Raw genomic sequence first — 16,882 nt, forward strand, 5'->3', positions numbered from 1 at the left:
TCTCATGTCTGCATAACTCCTAAATGTGATTTTACTAATATCTTTTAAGTGCCTGAGGCTCCCAAAGAAGTGGTCCCTGAAAAGAAAGTACCTGTGGCACCTCCTAAAAAGCCAGAAGCCCCACCAGCCAAAGGTAGTCACCCCCACATTGCTATGTTGATACTGTCCATTTGACTTTACTCTGTCTAATCACAAAAATACTAATATCTTTAAAGTACCCGAGGTGCCAAAGGCAGCAGTCCCAGAAAAGAAGGTGCCTGAAGTGATACCCCCGAAACCAGAAAGTCCGCCCCCTGCAGGTAATGAACTATCCCAATTAGTATTTTAAAAAATACTCTTTAGTGTTGTAAAAATCTTTTGTGAAATATTTCATGTACTGTAGTTAATTCTAGCATTAAAATGAGCTCGTGTCTTTAAAGTGTATGAGGAGCCTGAGGAAATTGTTGTGGAAGAACCTCCAGCTGAAATTGTTGTGGAAGAACCTCCAGCTGAAGTTGTTGAAGAGCCAGAGCCCCCTGCTCCTGCAAAAGGTACTCGGCTGGTGCGGCTAGGATCCCTTAGCCAATCTTTCACCCTCTTGCTTTGAAAATTCTGGGCATTGAGAGCTTTCTTAGTGTTTCTCACTCATTTTCACTGCTTCTAAAACATAAATTCTAATACCTTTAGTGATTGAGCCACCAAAGAAACCTGTCCCCGAAAAGAAGCCACCTGCTGTTGTTCCCAAAAAACCTGAACCACCACCGGTGAAAGGTATTTCTTGCTGCTGCTAACATCCTAAGGAAAAATGTCTGTCTTTAAGATGTTATGTTCTGCTGTGCTACTTCATGATTTCCCTATGTTATTGATACAACGGGCTTAAACACTAATAATATCTTTTAAAGTGCCCGAGGCGCCCAAGGAAGTTGTTCCTGAAAAGAAGGTGCCTCCCGTGGCTCCCAAAAAAGCGGAAGTCCCACCTGCTAAAGGTACATGTAGCTGTCCACCATTTGATGGAGGTGGAAACAGCCTCCAAATCTTTGAAGTGTTTTGTTCTGTGCAAATATGGTGATTACCAGTAATCTTCATAATGTTAAAATACTAATATCTTTAAAGTGCCTGAAGTTCCAGAAGAAGTTGTTCCAGAAAAGAAAGTAGCCGTTCCCAAAAAGCCAGAAGCCCCACCAGCTAAAGGTACATGTCACTGATGAGATTCTGTAGACAATGACTCACTCTTGGTCTCAAAAGTCGCCTATTATAGGAAACCCTTTATTAACCAATCCTCTTATATTCACAACTCCAAAACTGCCATTCTGGATTTTTAGGGTTTAAATGTTTTAAATAATATCATTGACTTAAAAAAAAAAAAACAAAAAAAAACTGGTGCTTTCTTATGGGCGTTGGAAGAGCCAATAACATGGTTTTGTTATTCTTAATGGGCCACATTTTCCTCCCCGCTGTGTTGGTCCAAGGACAGATCACTGACTTTATTGTGAATTTTGTTCTTAGATCTGCTCCCTGGGTTACTTAAACAAGATGTAAACTAGATGTGGTATAAATTTCACGTATTTCTCAACTACCAAGAAGTAAAATTAACTAATATCTTTAAAGTGCCAGAGGTGCCAAAGAAGCCTGTCTTAGAAGAGGAGCCAGCCATTCCTGTTCCCAAGAAAGTGGAGTCTCCTCCTCCAGAAGGTACACATAAGATCATTAATTAGCTTGCCACTTGTAATTATTTTTAGTTTTAGCCTTGTTCCTCTTCCTTTCTAATTCATTATCTTGTGGTCATTTTTCCATCTTTAATTCTTCATCTTACCTAATCATTCTTAATTGGCTCCAATCCCAAATCTCTTTTGGGTTATGTTTCAGGGGTGTCTACATAGGGCACTCAAACCAAAACCACTGCTGTCGAGTCTATTCCAACTCATAGCAACCCCATAGGGTTTCCTAGGTTGTAAATCTCTACAGAAGCAGACTGCCATACCTTTCTTCCTGGGAGCTGCTGGTGGTTTCGAACCACCGACCTTTCAGTTAGCAGTCAATCACTTTAACCACTGCCCCACCAGGGCTCTTTTACATAGGGGACAGTAAGCTATATTAAACCTCGCTTCTCAAGTGTATATAAACAAATTGACAACAGCAACTCAAAAGATTAGATGGGGAACTTAGTGGGCAGCGAGTTTATGTTAATGGAAGAGGAACAATTTGGAAAAGGAGGGTGAGAATGGTCGCACAATTTGAAGAATGTAATCAGTGTCACTGAGTTGTACGTGTAGAAATCGTTGAATTGGTGTATGTTCTGTGTGTGTTCTTAACAGCAACAACAAAAATAAAATAAATTTTTAAAAATGTACATAGAAAGTAAGACGGAAGAACTAATGAGTGTAAACGATATTAAACACTAAAAGGACTTTCCAGGCATTCAAATCAATAGAAACATAAGTCAAGTAGAAATAAGAAAAATTTCATCGTAACAAAAATAAGGGAAGATATTAATTGAAACTAAGGAACAAATACAGATTCAGATTTATTGTGTTTGGTGTAGTGTGTGTTTTAGAATATGGTTCTACACACTGAAATAAAATTAACTAATATCCTTAAAGTACACGAAGAACCTGAGGAAATTGTTCCGGAAGAGGAAGAGCCAATTCCTGTTGCAGAAGAGGAAGAACCAGAAGCCCCTCCACCAGCAGGTACAAGGCAGAGTCCACTGTCCGGGAAAATATAATTCCTGGGGTTTTATGCCTATTATATATCTTCTTTAAGGCAAAATGTCAGTCGTCTATCCCACTGCTTGAAATTTGATTTAATTGGCAAGAACAAAAGTTACTTGCACACGTAAAATTTTGGTCCTACAGAATTTTACAACACGCATATCAAAGAAATACATGAGATCGTTATTGAGTCATTCATTTGCATTAAACTTTTCATGTGATCATCTGACCCTAAAAGAAATTCCTATCTTTCAAGTGCCTGAAGAGCCAAAGAAGATTGTCCCAGAAAAGAAAGTTCCTGTCATAAAAAAACCAGAACCTGCACCTCCTAAAGGTACTTACAGTAAAATAAATATTTACTTTGTTTTTGTGTACTGTCTAAAATTCCGCACTCTTTCCTTATAATGTGCTGTGCTGTATCATGTGTTTGTTAACTGTTATCTCTATGTTGTACTGTTGAACAGACTTGTGAAATTAATCTGTATATATTGCATTTTGCAATTTTGTATTAAATGCTACTAATATCTTTAAAGTACCTGAGATGCCAAAGAAAGTTGTCCCAGTGAAGAAGGCCCCAACTGTTAAGAAGCCAGAAGCTCCTGCAGCTAAAGGTATTCATGTCATCACAGACATCATTAAAAAAAAAAAAAAAAGTATTCTAATATCTTAAAGTGGAATCCAGTAAGTTGTACTCATTGTTGCTGCATAACTAGGGACCAAAATGTCCTTATTTGTCTCCATTAATTTTAACACTGCCGCAACTATTATAGAATTTTTATTCATAACATTTTTAAATGCTTTGAAATTCTCTTTTTAAATAAAACTAATATCTTCAAAGTGCCTGAGGTGCCCAAGAAACTTGTTCCAGTAAAGAAAGAACCTGTGCCCGTTACCAAAAAGCCAGAAGTCCTTCCAGAAAAAGGTACCTACCATGAAGAAAAAAAATGTTTCTCTGTTATCTGAGTATTTTAATAATAGTTTCTAGAGAAAAAAATACTGAGTGGGAGTTTATGCAAAACCACATTACACAGAGGAAAAAGGAGGAATTAACGAGGGCTGAAAAAGAGAAAATGAGACAGGAAAGCAAGAGAAAACATGAGTGAGATTCGGTTGTGCCATGATATAGTAGTACATTGTTACATGTGGTAGAAAAGGACCTTCTCTCATTCAGTGTATAGAACAGCTCAATTCAGCGTGTTTTGTTGAATGTTTACCATGAACAAGATACTGTGTTAGAAAAGATAATTAAGACCTGATCCTGTCCTCAAGAAACTTAAATCTGATGAGAGTAGAGAAAGACATGTATAACACAACTCTAAAACAGGCAGGAGGTAATCGCTCCTACAAAATAAGTACAAAAGGCTACTGAAACTCCAAGTAAGAGAAGATTAATTTCAGGTAGAGGCATAAGGGAAGGCTGTATGGAAGAGGTAGAATTTTGATAGATTTTTACATGTAGAAATTGAGGAAATGGTATCGTAGGCAAAGGAAAGAGCATATCCAAAGGCAGAGAGGTAGAAGAGTCTAGTATAGTCAAGGACTGTCAAACATGCATAATTTAGATATGGATGGGTTGGAGGGTGTCTTGAAAAATAAGGCTGGATATAAAGATTAGATCATAATATGGAATTATTTTCATGGCAATACAAGGTTTGGACTTTATTATTTAGGCAATTAGAAGCTTCAAAGGTTTAGAAGCAAGTATGTAAGTCGATAGGAATTGCGCTTTAGAAAGATAAGTTGCAGCAGGTTCAAGCTATTAGAAGACAGGGATACTAGTAAAGACCCTTTGCAATTATTTAACATCAGTGAGAGTTGGACTAAATCAATGGTGGTAGAAATGGAAAAGGAGGATTGGATCTGAGAGAGATGGAGACTGAGTTGACAGGACTTGGTGTCTGACCGTTATCAAAGCAGTTAGAGAAATAGAGGAGGCCAAAATGATTCTGAGGATTGACACTAGATATCCAAGAAAATGGTGCATTGGCTCCCTGAACTGATATTAGAGGGAAGATGGTGAATATATTTTTCGCTTCTCAAGTATGGTAGCTGGGATTGCACATCTGGAGTTTAGGAAAGAGATCAGGGCTAGAGATGTACATCTGGAAGTCATCAACATGGAAATGAGAATTGAGGGTACAGGAGTGAATTCTCAGAGAATGCAGTGCAAATAGAGAAGAGTGTCAAAGTGAGACCAGTGGGTAACACCTACACTTAAGGGGTACGTGGAGGAAAAGAAGCAAAGGAAGAAGGCTGAGAAGATTCATTTATAAAATTAGGAGGAGCAAAAGAGTGCTATGTCTCAGAAGCCATATTCCCCATGAAGTCTTGTAAGATGAAGCTCTTTCCCTTGTTCTCTTTGCCTGCTCTTTGCAAAATCTTGTATATCTTCTAAAATCTTAATAGTAAACGAAATTAATATCTTTAAAGTGCCTCAAGTGCCCAAGGAAATCGTCCCAGAAAAGGAAGTGTCTGTTCTTATCCCTGAAGAGCCAGAATCTCCACCTGCCCAAGGTATACACCTGCTCTATAAATCTTGGAAAGGCGACAATTGCTTTGACTGTAGATGGGTCTTGTGTATTTATCTGTTGTCTGTTTTATGTTTTAAAGTTATTGATATTCTGGGGTCATCTGGCTAACAAGTTATAGAGTGTACTGCCTTGATATGTTGCAACTTAGCAGTTGCGGTATTCTCTTTGGAATATAGTCTAACATAAAATACTATGTGTTTTAAGTTGAAGAGACTCCTGAGGAAATAATATATGAAGAAAAAGCATCCATAACCATTGGTAGAAAAGAGACTCCCCCTGTTGAAGGTATATCTATAAATATAAACTTTTAAAATTTCTTGAAAACGCCTGTTAAAAATACAGAAGTATTCTTGAAATTACACATAAAACCATTCCAACACAATGTTTGACTGCTTTATTTTTCAGATAGCCGTAAGTCTTTATAATTAGAATCTTTAATTTGATTACTCTTGATGCTAATTGTAAATTCCAAAAGGTACTGTTTACTGAGGCAAAAATGGAATAATTGCATTGGGTCCTCAAATGGTTACCCAATGTCAAATTTTAGAAGTCACCTTATTTGCCAGCATACATCAAATAAGCTAGTTTTTAACAGAAAGTTCAATTATAATAAGAAAATGGAAATCTTACCTCTTTCTTATCCAAGTGAATTTGTATAAATTGTCTATTTTTGTTTGTGTGACTGTAATCTTTGTATCCACGTGAAGTTTGTATGAGTCTTTATGAAGAACTTTACATTACAATCTCATATTCTTTGTCAACATTCTTTAAAGAACGTGAAATCGAAAAGTATATTGAGCCAAAAGAGCCTGAACCTGAACCACAGCCAGAAGAAATAACTGTACAAGGTATTCAGTTAATTGGACTTCAATCTTCACTATCTTCTAAAAGCATTCTTCATCTTAAAATGTATATGGTCTCTGTTGTTCTTCCTGTAGAGTGGGTCTCTTTGCATCTGTCTTTAAGATATTCTTTGCTTTAAATGTGCATCTCATCCTTATGTTTCCAAGTAATTTGTAGTATTTTTCTCATGTCAAATGTGACTTGTCTGAGTGCTTCTATTATTGTTTTTATTAGTGTCTTTGCTACATTTCTCATTCTCTGTGTCCCAGTGTTGATATTCGTTTTATGTTGAACACTGATCTAAAAACAGTCAAACTTTTTACTTCATATATATGTATTTAAATTTCTAATTCAAAATATCTACTAACACTCCTGAAATACTCTTTCAAGAACCTGAGCCTGAAAAGAAGGTTATTGAAAAACCAAAACTCAAACCAAGGCCCCCGGCTCCTCCTCCTGCTCCACCCAAGGAAGACGTGAAGGCGAAAATATTTCAACTTAAAGGTATAAAAGGCCACTTCCGTAGTCTAACTAACTGGCTTCAAACTTGTACTCAATCATCAGAAATGGTGCTTGCAAGAAATACATTACTTGTGGAAGTGTGTACTTGTAGACATGATTGTGCCGTGGTAATTACATAGAGATGTGTGTTTCTCTGCTGCCCCAGAGCCCTGGGTTGCCTTGTCAAGACATGCCTGCTGCCCCAAATGTCAGAGAGTACACTGTTTGTTAGCTTTATCTTATGATAGCTGGATGCAGGGCTGTCCGACTAACTTTTTTATGCAGAGTGGAGGGAAAAGTGTTTTCTGATTTCAAAGTGTGATCACTATGCTTATCTTTGAGGTCTTATGCATGTGGAATGTATAGTGGAAATCTTCGCAAGATATTTTTAATATTGCAGTAACACACTTATACAGAAGCCAAAGCTTGGTTCTTAAAGAATTTCATGTGCTTTTAAATATAAGTAATATATTTATGGTGTCCCATAACTGATATATGCACATATACCATGAAAGGAAAGCATGTGAAAGACCTGTCACTTCTCTGCCACTTTTTTTTTTTTTTTACAACTTAAAAATGGCCAATTGTATTCTATGGTGGTTCTGAGGGTAGCTAGAAAGAATGGTTATGAATGCATTTGACATTCAGCATCTATTCCCATTGTTAAACTTCCCTTCATTCTTTTTGTGTTTTAATTTTTCTTTGAATCAATGCAATATTATTAATTTTTAAAATGTCAACATCTTTAAAAGCTGAAATAAACTGACAAAAGGATATGATTCATTTTAATAATAAGTTGTTTTATTAGTGATGTCATGAGAATTCCCAATCTGAAATACTCTAGATATAATCTTAGATGAGCACTTTTACCATACTTCCCTACACATCTACAAAGCCAGAATCTTCCAGAATGAGACATTGCTTCTTGCCCCTCTACAGCCCTCTTCATTCTGGCATTTTAAGCCAGATTACACAGAAAAGGTGGGTGCCTCTAAAAGACCACCCATTTGCTGATTGGTACCCCAGGAGGTGGCACTTTAAATACGTTTCCCTTAATGTTAAATTTATACTCAAAGGGAAATTTCTTACTCCTCTGAAGAACAAAAATTATCCTCTTTCTCAGCCAGTAAAACTGCAATCTATTTTCATGGTTTGAATGCTTCTTGTATGTTGTTTGGTGGCTATTGTTGGCTGTTATTAATGCTTTTCTGGTTATTAGCAAAGTTTGGTTTTGATTCTTAGAGTAGGAATTTAATCATTTGCTTCTGATAAATTTAAATATACAAATAATAAAACTAAGATCATATTCTTTAAAGCTGTTTCAAAGAAGAAAGAACCTGAAAAACCTGAGGTTCCAGAAAAAGTGGAGCTTAAACCTCTGAAAGGTATTTCACAATGTGAAAAATGTACTCATATGCAGTATCTCTTCATCTGACTCTTGCTCTTCATAGAACACTTGTTTTTTTTCTTTTAATGATCATAGTTATACTCATTTCTTGTATTTTTGTGGCTTTTACAGTCCTGGCTCATGAGTGTTGCTTTTTTTGTCTTCCATCAATTTCATACGTTATATGGATAGATACTGTTTATCTTTGTCTCATCCACATATGTCTTCTTGCATTTTCCTAAACTTAAAAATATCAAACTTTTCTGGTTAGCTGAAAGCTAATATCAAGAGAGAGACATCTTAGCATAAAATGCTGAGAGCTACTAATAGAAAGCTTTAGCTAGTGTTATAAGCATTAAAAATAAGTCATATGTATACTATTAACATGATTCACAAGGATTTCCTCATGACTTTCCTGTTACTTTCTCATCACTGACTCTAAGAATACCTCTCAGGCATACAGATCTCACATTTTTAGGAAAATCTTATTATCATTGCAGGTCATTTTTCAAGACTTTTCTTTAAGCAGTATTTTCTCTATCTAAAATTAGACCCTAAAGAAAAGTAAATGAACCATGAAAGTCTAGAAAACACCTATTAAAAATGAAATTGTAAACTTTTATAGTAAGTATACTGGGTAAAGTATACTGAGAAGACCCTGAACGAGATGGATTGACAGAGTGGCTGCAACAATGGGCTCAAACATAGAACGATTGTAAGGATGGCTCAGGATTGGGCAGTGTTTCGTTCTGTTTAAATAATCAACATGTCCAGACCCAGAAATTGGGTCTGTTGTTGATTCAGTCTGGGATTTTGGAAGAATCACCCATCTGAATATATGTTTTCTATTTATAAAATGGAGATTACAAAATAATATTATCATTGAAATTAACCAGTAAAGAATTAGTACAAAGCTACTCATAAATATCAGCATGGCATGTGGTGACATGTAATGGCTTTAAAAAGAATAGCTACAATAGTGTATTCTGCACCTGAGTTTCAAATGTCAGTAAGATCTTAAAATAATAATATGGAAATACAAATTCACGGATGTATTTTCACTATGTCCATTATATAAATAAAGGAAATGTATATTATGTCATTCCAGCTTATATTGATTAGCTGCTTGGTCTTCTCTCCAGGTTTAAACAATGAAAATGGTTACACGTTAAGAATATTGGTAACTTTAAATAGTATTAAAAGCCAGCACAATTTATCATGAGTAAAAACTAAATGTTTAACTCTGAAATTTTTACTTAAAATACTTGGCCATAAAAAAGAATCATTATTTAAAATGAAAACTATGTAGTTGTCTTTTGTACGTTTAAATTTCTGAAGTAAGAGTTAAGCAAGGATATCTTTATCACCTATAAAGCTATTTAATGAATTGTAAATATGTTGTTTAAAGCACCAAATGGGAAATTTTATATAAATTTCTAAGACATTCGTATTTCTTATAAGAATGAACAAATGTAATGTTTTTGGTTATAAATAAATGTTTTAAATTTTAATTGATGTCAGTAAAGAGAAAGTGGTTCAGTAATCACAAAGTGTTGCGTTTTTCCATTCAAATCCATGAGGACTGTAGTAGCAGTAAGGCTGCTAGATAAAACATCATCCACCATGTTTAATATTCACTGAAGACAAAAGAGGAAATTAATTTAGAATTCCCTTGGGTCACTTTTAGATTAAACTCAAGAACATTTTCTTATCAATTGAAAATGAGCTTCCAAAGCCAGATTTCAAATTCTCCAGTTTTGGGATTTTAAGTCAGTATTATTTCCAAAAGGAGACTTTAAGAAAGGATAATTCTCTTCTGTTCAGGAAATGAGATATGACCCTTCCCCAATATCAAGGTCATAAACCAATTGCTTGGCTTTCTTCTCCTATCAGTGGAGAAGGCTGTCTGATGATGCTAATACCTGCCAGTATAATTTTAATGTAGTTAATGGTTGGGAAGATACCATTACACAGTTGAGAAATCTGAAATTGTAGATTGGGGAAAAGATGCTATCAAGAACCCCGTAATTTGATGAAAGAGTCATAAGTCAGTGTAGAACAACATTTCTACACTCATTTAAGATAAATTTATTTGCCTGCAGTTAATGTAATTGAATATCATCACAAGTTTATATAGATGTTTGCAGAGAAAATAACTTGAGGTGTATCATTTATGTTTAATTTCTATGATGTTTATATGCAACAAAAATTGTTACTTGATACACTATAATTAATTAGTTTATGGAGAGAGATTTTTCTTGTTGAAGTTTAGTTTTTATACCAATTCACTTCAGAATTTGAAATCATATTCTTTTAAGCACCTGGAGGTGAAAAGAAAGTTCGCAAATTACTTCCTGAACCTACACCTGAACCAAGGGAAGAAGTTGTTCTGAAAAGTGGTATAGTATTTTTCAACCATTTTATCAGCTTCAAGTATATAAAAATAGATACGAAAGCTTACAAAATGTTTCTGTCCCATGGTTTTGTTTGAATTAGATTACCTACTTACCAAAATCTGCTTGTTGCATTGAAAATTATTTCCAACTGTTTTTTAAAAGAAGACAGAAATTTTGTGAGCATTCATAGTATTTTAAAATTTATGATGTCAGTAGACATAACTAAATTGATAATATTCTAAACTAATAACAATGACCATGACTTTCATTTTCATAATCAAATTATATAGTCAAATACACTAAACTTATTAAATACTTTAAATTACACCAAACTATATCAGGCTAAATTCAGTATCCAGTTTTAAAGTGTGACACAAGATCAGTACAACTAATAAATAACATTTTAAAAAAACTAAACATTGATTTCCTACTAATAAAATATTAAATTAGAAGATGTTCAAATGAAGTCTCAAGCTCGTCACATAGAATTACTGATTTCTAGCCTACATTTCTTTAGATAGCTACACTCAAGTAAACTTATATAAATACTCTTGCTATAAATTATAACATGAATTATTATTGGAATTTGTTGCTATTCAAATGATTTATTTTGTGTTTTGGCCAGTTCTGTCAGACTTGTCTCGGAATAGACTCTGTATTTGGATAGACATAAAGTGACACTGAGTGCTATTCTAATTAACGTAACAACCTTTGATTTTTTTTTTTAAAGGCATTTTTAGTGTTAATGCTAATTTCCCAGTCTCCTAGGTCGCATGCTTTTCATTTTCCTTGCTTTGTACGTTATTTGCGTTTGTCAAGCTTATTCAACATCTTCATTAGTTTGTCTTGGTTTACATATAAACCTTTTTGTCTTTTAAGTTCTAAGAAAGAAACCTGAAGAAGAAGAAGAACCTAAAAAAGTAGAAAAAGTAGAAAAAGTTAAAAAACCTGCAGGTAGGAATCTCAGTGACAATTTGTGAAATTATCTTTTAACAAAATGGACACTTAACAGAAGGTTTGTCTTGTAAACATGAATGGAGTTAAATATAAGCATAGCTTCATATTTCATCTGTGATATAGTCTGTGTTTTCCATTGTCTGCTTTCTGTTTAAATATTTTATAGTAATTCTCAAGTCCATTCATCTGATTCCTTACAGTCATTATTATTACTTTGCCTCTCAAGTTCTTCACCAGTGGAAATGACTGAATAAATTCATGAGAGGGTGTCAGCAACATTTCATAAAATTTAGGTCTTTTGAGTGGGCTGATTTTTATCATTAATTTCTTTCATTAATTAATTTTTGTCATTAATTATACTCCAAAGGGTATAATTCTTGGGAATGATTGTAGAAGTGATTTAGAAAAGGAGAGCTAGTGTTGGGGAGGGCCAAGTGGATGGACTAAACGAAGGAAAAATAAACTGAGGAACAGTCAAGAAGAGAAAATAGAAATTAAAAGCCATCAATAGAATTTTTAAAAATAAATTGTTTGATGTGATATTCCAGATCAGTTTACTTTTAAATATTCAAATCTTAAAATAACACTAAAAATAAACCCATTTTCTTAAAGTACCAGAACCACCTCCCAAAGCAGTTGAAGAGGTTGAGGTACCTCCAGCCACTGTTACCAAAAAGGAAAGGAAAGTTCCTGAACCAGTAAAAGGTACAAACCTACTTGCACTTTCTTAGTTGTCTCTAAAAGTATAAATGTGCATCATCTGAAACATCATTACACTGGCATTAAGATTTGAACATATGACTTAATCTGCTCATCACTTACGGCTGTGTTTTCTTTACCATCTCACTGTCATGTGCCGTTGGCTAATAATCACCCATTTGTTAAATAAATTACTAAATGTTAAACACTACAAAGAAATGTATTTGTGGGTAATGAGATGAATAACAATATTAGAATCAGTAAATTTGCTTTATGTTCTCCAAATATTTTGTTTAAGATGTAAACTTAGATGCAATACCTGATTTGAGGACAATTGCATATAAACTCTAATATATTCCAGTGTATTTTAAGTCTGATTAATTTTGGTTTTGACTTTGTAAAAAACTTTTAAAACACTATAATAACTTGCTTATCACTGTGACTTATTCTAGTGCCTGAAATTAAGCCAGCAATACCTCTCCCTGCACCTGAACCAAAACCAAAGCCTCAACCAGGTATGCAAGCTTATCCTCAATGTTGCTGTTGGTATCTGCCTTCAAGTGTCCCCCATGGAAGGTTAGAATTCTACCGCTAAACCACCACTGCCCCCTGGAATCCCTGAGTGGTGTAAACAGTTAATGCACTCAGCTGCTAACTGAAAGGTCGGTGGTTCAAGCCCACCCAAAGATATCCCGGAAGAAAGGGCTGTGATCTAGTTCTGAAAAGTCAGCTATTGATAACCCTATGGAGCACAGTTTTACTCTGACACACGAGGAGTCACCATAAATTGGGGTCAGCTCAATGGCAATTGGTTATCCTCCATACAGATAGCATATGCCTTCATACTTCACACAAATAATCTGTAGCTAATAAGAAAAAGTAAATAAAAGTCAGTAGACATCAAATGATTTCTAATGTTTCAACATGTTTAATATTCTCTAGAAAAACTAGTTATACGAATATTCTAAAGTTATATCAGAAAAGGTAAATAGGCTACCAAATTAGGTTTTATGAAATGGTAAATGAATATGTTAATAAGTGGACTTCTCTCTACAGAAGTGAAAACGATTAAACCACCTCCTATGGAGCCTGCACCAACCCCCATCGCTGCCCCAGTGACGGTTCCAGTGGTTGGAAAGAAAGCAGGTATTTATTCTGTAGTTTTTTGTTGGTTGGTTGGTTGGTTTGGTGGCTTAATAAAAGTATTCATACTTAATTAAAATTCAACCCCTCTAAATGTGAAACATAGGAATTATTTCAATTATCAATGTTACAATAAATTCTTGATTAAGTTTTCATCATCTGATATCTTTTAGTCACCCAGTCTCTCACCCACTGGATGCATATTATGTTTTGATTGTAAATTCTTGTGATGTACCATTTCTTCCATATGCTTTCGGGATTAACTAATGAATGTGTTCAGGGCTGATAAAAATTAAGGAGACAGAAAGACACCCTCTGAGGATATATGTACAAAAATTCTGTGGAGCTTCTAATTTCCATTGTGCCCTATAGGAATCATTTTTCATTTTAAAAAAATTGTATATTTAAACCTATGTAAGATTTAGATCAATAATAATTTTATTAATTGTACTAATTTAATGGTATGGATATCTCAAATAAAAACCTAAGATATTTGTTAGTTGTACATGAACTATTTAGCGGTTCATTATCTAGGTGATTATTTCAAAACCAAACATGATTTGATGTTTATTGATCATTGATAAATACATGTCCTAGGTATTTGACCTTGGGCAAATTATTTAATCTCTCTAAATTGTAATTTCCTAGTCTGTAAAATCAGAATAACAATTGTGTCTACTTTATAGGATTATTGTGAGGATTAAATGTATGTAAAACACTTGGCATTGTACCTGGCACATAGTAAGAACTCTAGAAATATTTGGATTTTTATTGTGTTTAATGACATGACAAAATATACTTTTTTTTTGCCTGCTAGTTTAATATTTATGTTAATATATTTTATCATCAATATTTATGATGTGGGCATTATTCTTACTTTTGAACTTTTTATAAGTTCAGAAAAGGGTGATGGACTGCCACTAGGCTAATAATGCATGTGTAAAAATAAAGCTATTCTCAATTAACCCTGGGAGTTGAAGCTAGAGAACTGATTCTACAGTTTATACTATGCCTATATGAATAACTGAATTAAAATCCAAATATAGGAAATCTTCACTTTTACCTTAGTTCATTGCCCAATTAAGGGATATCTTCAAAGGAGCCAAAATATGTGTAACACATAAATCTTTTATTTTTCCTTAGTCTTCCCTGAATTTGTTTGTCTGCTCAACTTAGGCACAAAAAGAAGGGCTTTTGGTAGCTTCTGTGCCATTTCCCTTTATTGTACACTGACTCCTTGCTGATAAAAATGTATTTCCTTGCTTCACATAACCAGCACTTACATACACATATAAAATACTTTCATAGCTAGGCAAAAGTAAAACTTTTGCTCCCAAGAAAAAGTAAACCTTCCAGAAATAGGAGGAAAATGAAGGAATGCAGAAAGAATTTTTAAACCTAAAAACACATTGCCTCAAATCGATTCATACTCACAGCAACCCTGTAGGACAGACTAGAACCGCCCCATAGGTTTCCAGGGAGCATCTGGGGGATTTAAACTGCTGACCTTTCGGTTAGCAGCCGAGCTCTTAACCACTGCACCACCAGGGATCCTTTAAGTGTAAACATGTCAGCGATTTAGCTTAGTCACATCGATTTCAGAATGTGCTTCTTGAAAATATCCAAGTATTATCCATAGAAGTCATATAAGTGAAACCAACTTCTCTTTGTGTTAATATTCATTTTAAAAAATGACTCTCCCTGATGTGCTATTGCGCATGAAATAAGTCTGAAAATTACTTAAATCCTGGTGTTTTTTTTTTCCCCCAGAAGCCAAAGCACCTAAAGAGGAGGCTGCCAAGCCGAAAGGTCCTATCAAAGGTGAGATTCATTTCCCTTGTACCTGTATTGTAACCATTCACTCTGTGAATTCCCAAACTTTCCACCAAAGGAAAAAAAGATTCAAAATTTATAAGAATCTTTAATATTTCTAATTGACTTTCCTACAACTAGTATATCTTCTGATATTTCAAGTACTACAACTCTAATTTTATTCAAGTGGGTATATAGATCTATAGATATATAGATAGATATAGCCAACTATATTTTAGCATAATGAACCCTATAAGTTCTCAGCTTCATTTTTCATATACATGATACTTATGCATGACAGACAGAATAATCAGATATTAATATAGATATTTTATACTTGAGATTAAAACTTGAACAAATGAAGAACATTTATTATTCATGGATTCCTATGCCATCTCATTCTTGCTCTCTGAAAAAGGCAGTAGAAATTCAATTGACCTTTGAATTGTCTAGTCTTTAATTTTCTGTTTTTGTCTTTTAATTGTTCTGTCCCTGGTTATAGCTATCAGGCAGCTGAGTGTGCATTTTCTGACTCCTGTGGAAATGACAGATCAACTTTTTGTTTTATTTTGAATTAGGTGTAGTCAAAAAGACTCCTTCACCAATTGATGCTGAAAGGAAAAAATTAAGACCAGGAAGTGGTGGAGAGAAACCTCCTGATGAAGCCCCTTTCACCTACCAGCTAAAGGCTGTGCCACTAAAGTTTGTGAAAGAAATCAAAGACATTGTTTTGAAAGAAGCAGAGTCAATTGGCTCTTCTGCAATCTTTGAATGTTTAGTGTCCCCCTCCACTGCAGTTACAAGCTGGATGAAAGATGGAAGCAATATCCGTGAGAGCCCAAAGTACAGGTTCATTGCAGATGGTAAAGACAGAAAGCTGCATATCATTGACGTTCACCTTTCTGATGCTGGCGAATACACCTGTGTTTTACGTTTGGGAAATAAAGAAAAGACCTCCACGGCTAAACTTGTTGTAGAAGGTAATTTCCAATCGTCAGTCCATGGTCTATATAAAACTTTAACATAACAAACCTCAGTAGCAACTTTTATTGTAATTTTAGACAAAGCCTCTTGTTTCCAAGCTTTATTTCATTTGTTGCGTATTGAAAAGTCTTTGCGGTTTTTTAATACTGAAATTCTCCACAGAGCTTCCAGTGCGTTTCGTAAAAACACTAGAAGAGGAAGTCACAGTGGTTAAAGGACAGCCATTGTACTTGAGCTGTGAGTTAAATAAAGAGCGCGATGTGGTCTGGAGGAAGGATGGGAAGATTGTGGTGGAGAGACCAGGCAAGATCATGCCAGGCATCATTGGCTTGCTGCGGGCTCTGACCATCAATGATGCTGATGACCTTGATGCTGGAACATACACGGTTACTGTGGAAAATGCCGACAACCTGGAGTGTTCATCTTGCGTAAAAGTTGTAGGTTAGTACTTTGCTGGGAAATTTTGTTCTGCTTGTTATTATGCTAAGAAAATGCAAGGCAGAACTTTGTTTTCTAGTATCAGAATATCAAGTCTTATAACTTGTCTAAATCCCTGTGTGGCACAAATGGTTGAGTGTTTGGCTACTAACCGAAAGGTTGGTGGTTAGAATATACCTATAGGCGCCTTGGAAGGTCTGTGATCTTCTTCCAAAAGTTCACAGCCATTGAAAACCCTACGCTCAGTTCTACTCTGAAACACATGGGGTCACCTTGAGAGAGAATCAAATCCATGGCAACTGTTTTATCTATATACCAAAAACCGAAAAACCAGACCCATTGCAGTCAAGTCGATTCCGACTCAGAGCAACCCTATAGGACAGGGTAGAACTACTCCATACGGTTTCCAAGGAGTGGCTGGTGGATTTGAACTGCTGACCTTTTGGTTAGCAGCCAAGCTCTTAACCACTGTGCCACCAGGGCTCCTTTATACATATATAT

General features: G+C 35.0%; 1 protein-coding gene across 1 annotated transcript in view; it reads left to right on the forward strand.

Moving 5' to 3' along the window:
- The window catches only part of TTN (titin), a 271,570-nt gene that overhangs the window by 144,891 nt on the left and 109,797 nt on the right, over positions 1–16,882 (forward strand). The window contains exons 160-178 of the mRNA XM_004375465.1: positions 50–133; positions 216–299; positions 420–530; positions 667–750; positions 882–965; positions 1,093–1,170; positions 1,588–1,671; positions 2,580–2,669; positions 2,947–3,024; positions 6,455–6,568; positions 7,882–7,950; positions 10,271–10,351; positions 11,228–11,302; positions 11,918–12,010; positions 12,457–12,519; positions 13,061–13,150; positions 14,918–14,968; positions 15,538–15,939; positions 16,106–16,384. Coding sequence (XP_004375522.1) covers positions 50–133; positions 216–299; positions 420–530; positions 667–750; positions 882–965; positions 1,093–1,170; positions 1,588–1,671; positions 2,580–2,669; positions 2,947–3,024; positions 6,455–6,568; positions 7,882–7,950; positions 10,271–10,351; positions 11,228–11,302; positions 11,918–12,010; positions 12,457–12,519; positions 13,061–13,150; positions 14,918–14,968; positions 15,538–15,939; positions 16,106–16,384 — 2,094 coding nt within the window. The remainder of the gene's footprint in view (positions 1–49; positions 134–215; positions 300–419; positions 531–666; positions 751–881; positions 966–1,092; positions 1,171–1,587; positions 1,672–2,579; positions 2,670–2,946; positions 3,025–6,454; positions 6,569–7,881; positions 7,951–10,270; positions 10,352–11,227; positions 11,303–11,917; positions 12,011–12,456; positions 12,520–13,060; positions 13,151–14,917; positions 14,969–15,537; positions 15,940–16,105; positions 16,385–16,882) is intronic.

This window comes from Trichechus manatus, unplaced genomic scaffold (genome assembly GCF_000243295.1).
Source record: "Trichechus manatus latirostris isolate Lorelei unplaced genomic scaffold, TriManLat1.0 scaffold00037, whole genome shotgun sequence".
In the NCBI taxonomy this organism is placed as follows: Eukaryota; Metazoa; Chordata; class Mammalia; order Sirenia; family Trichechidae; genus Trichechus; species Trichechus manatus.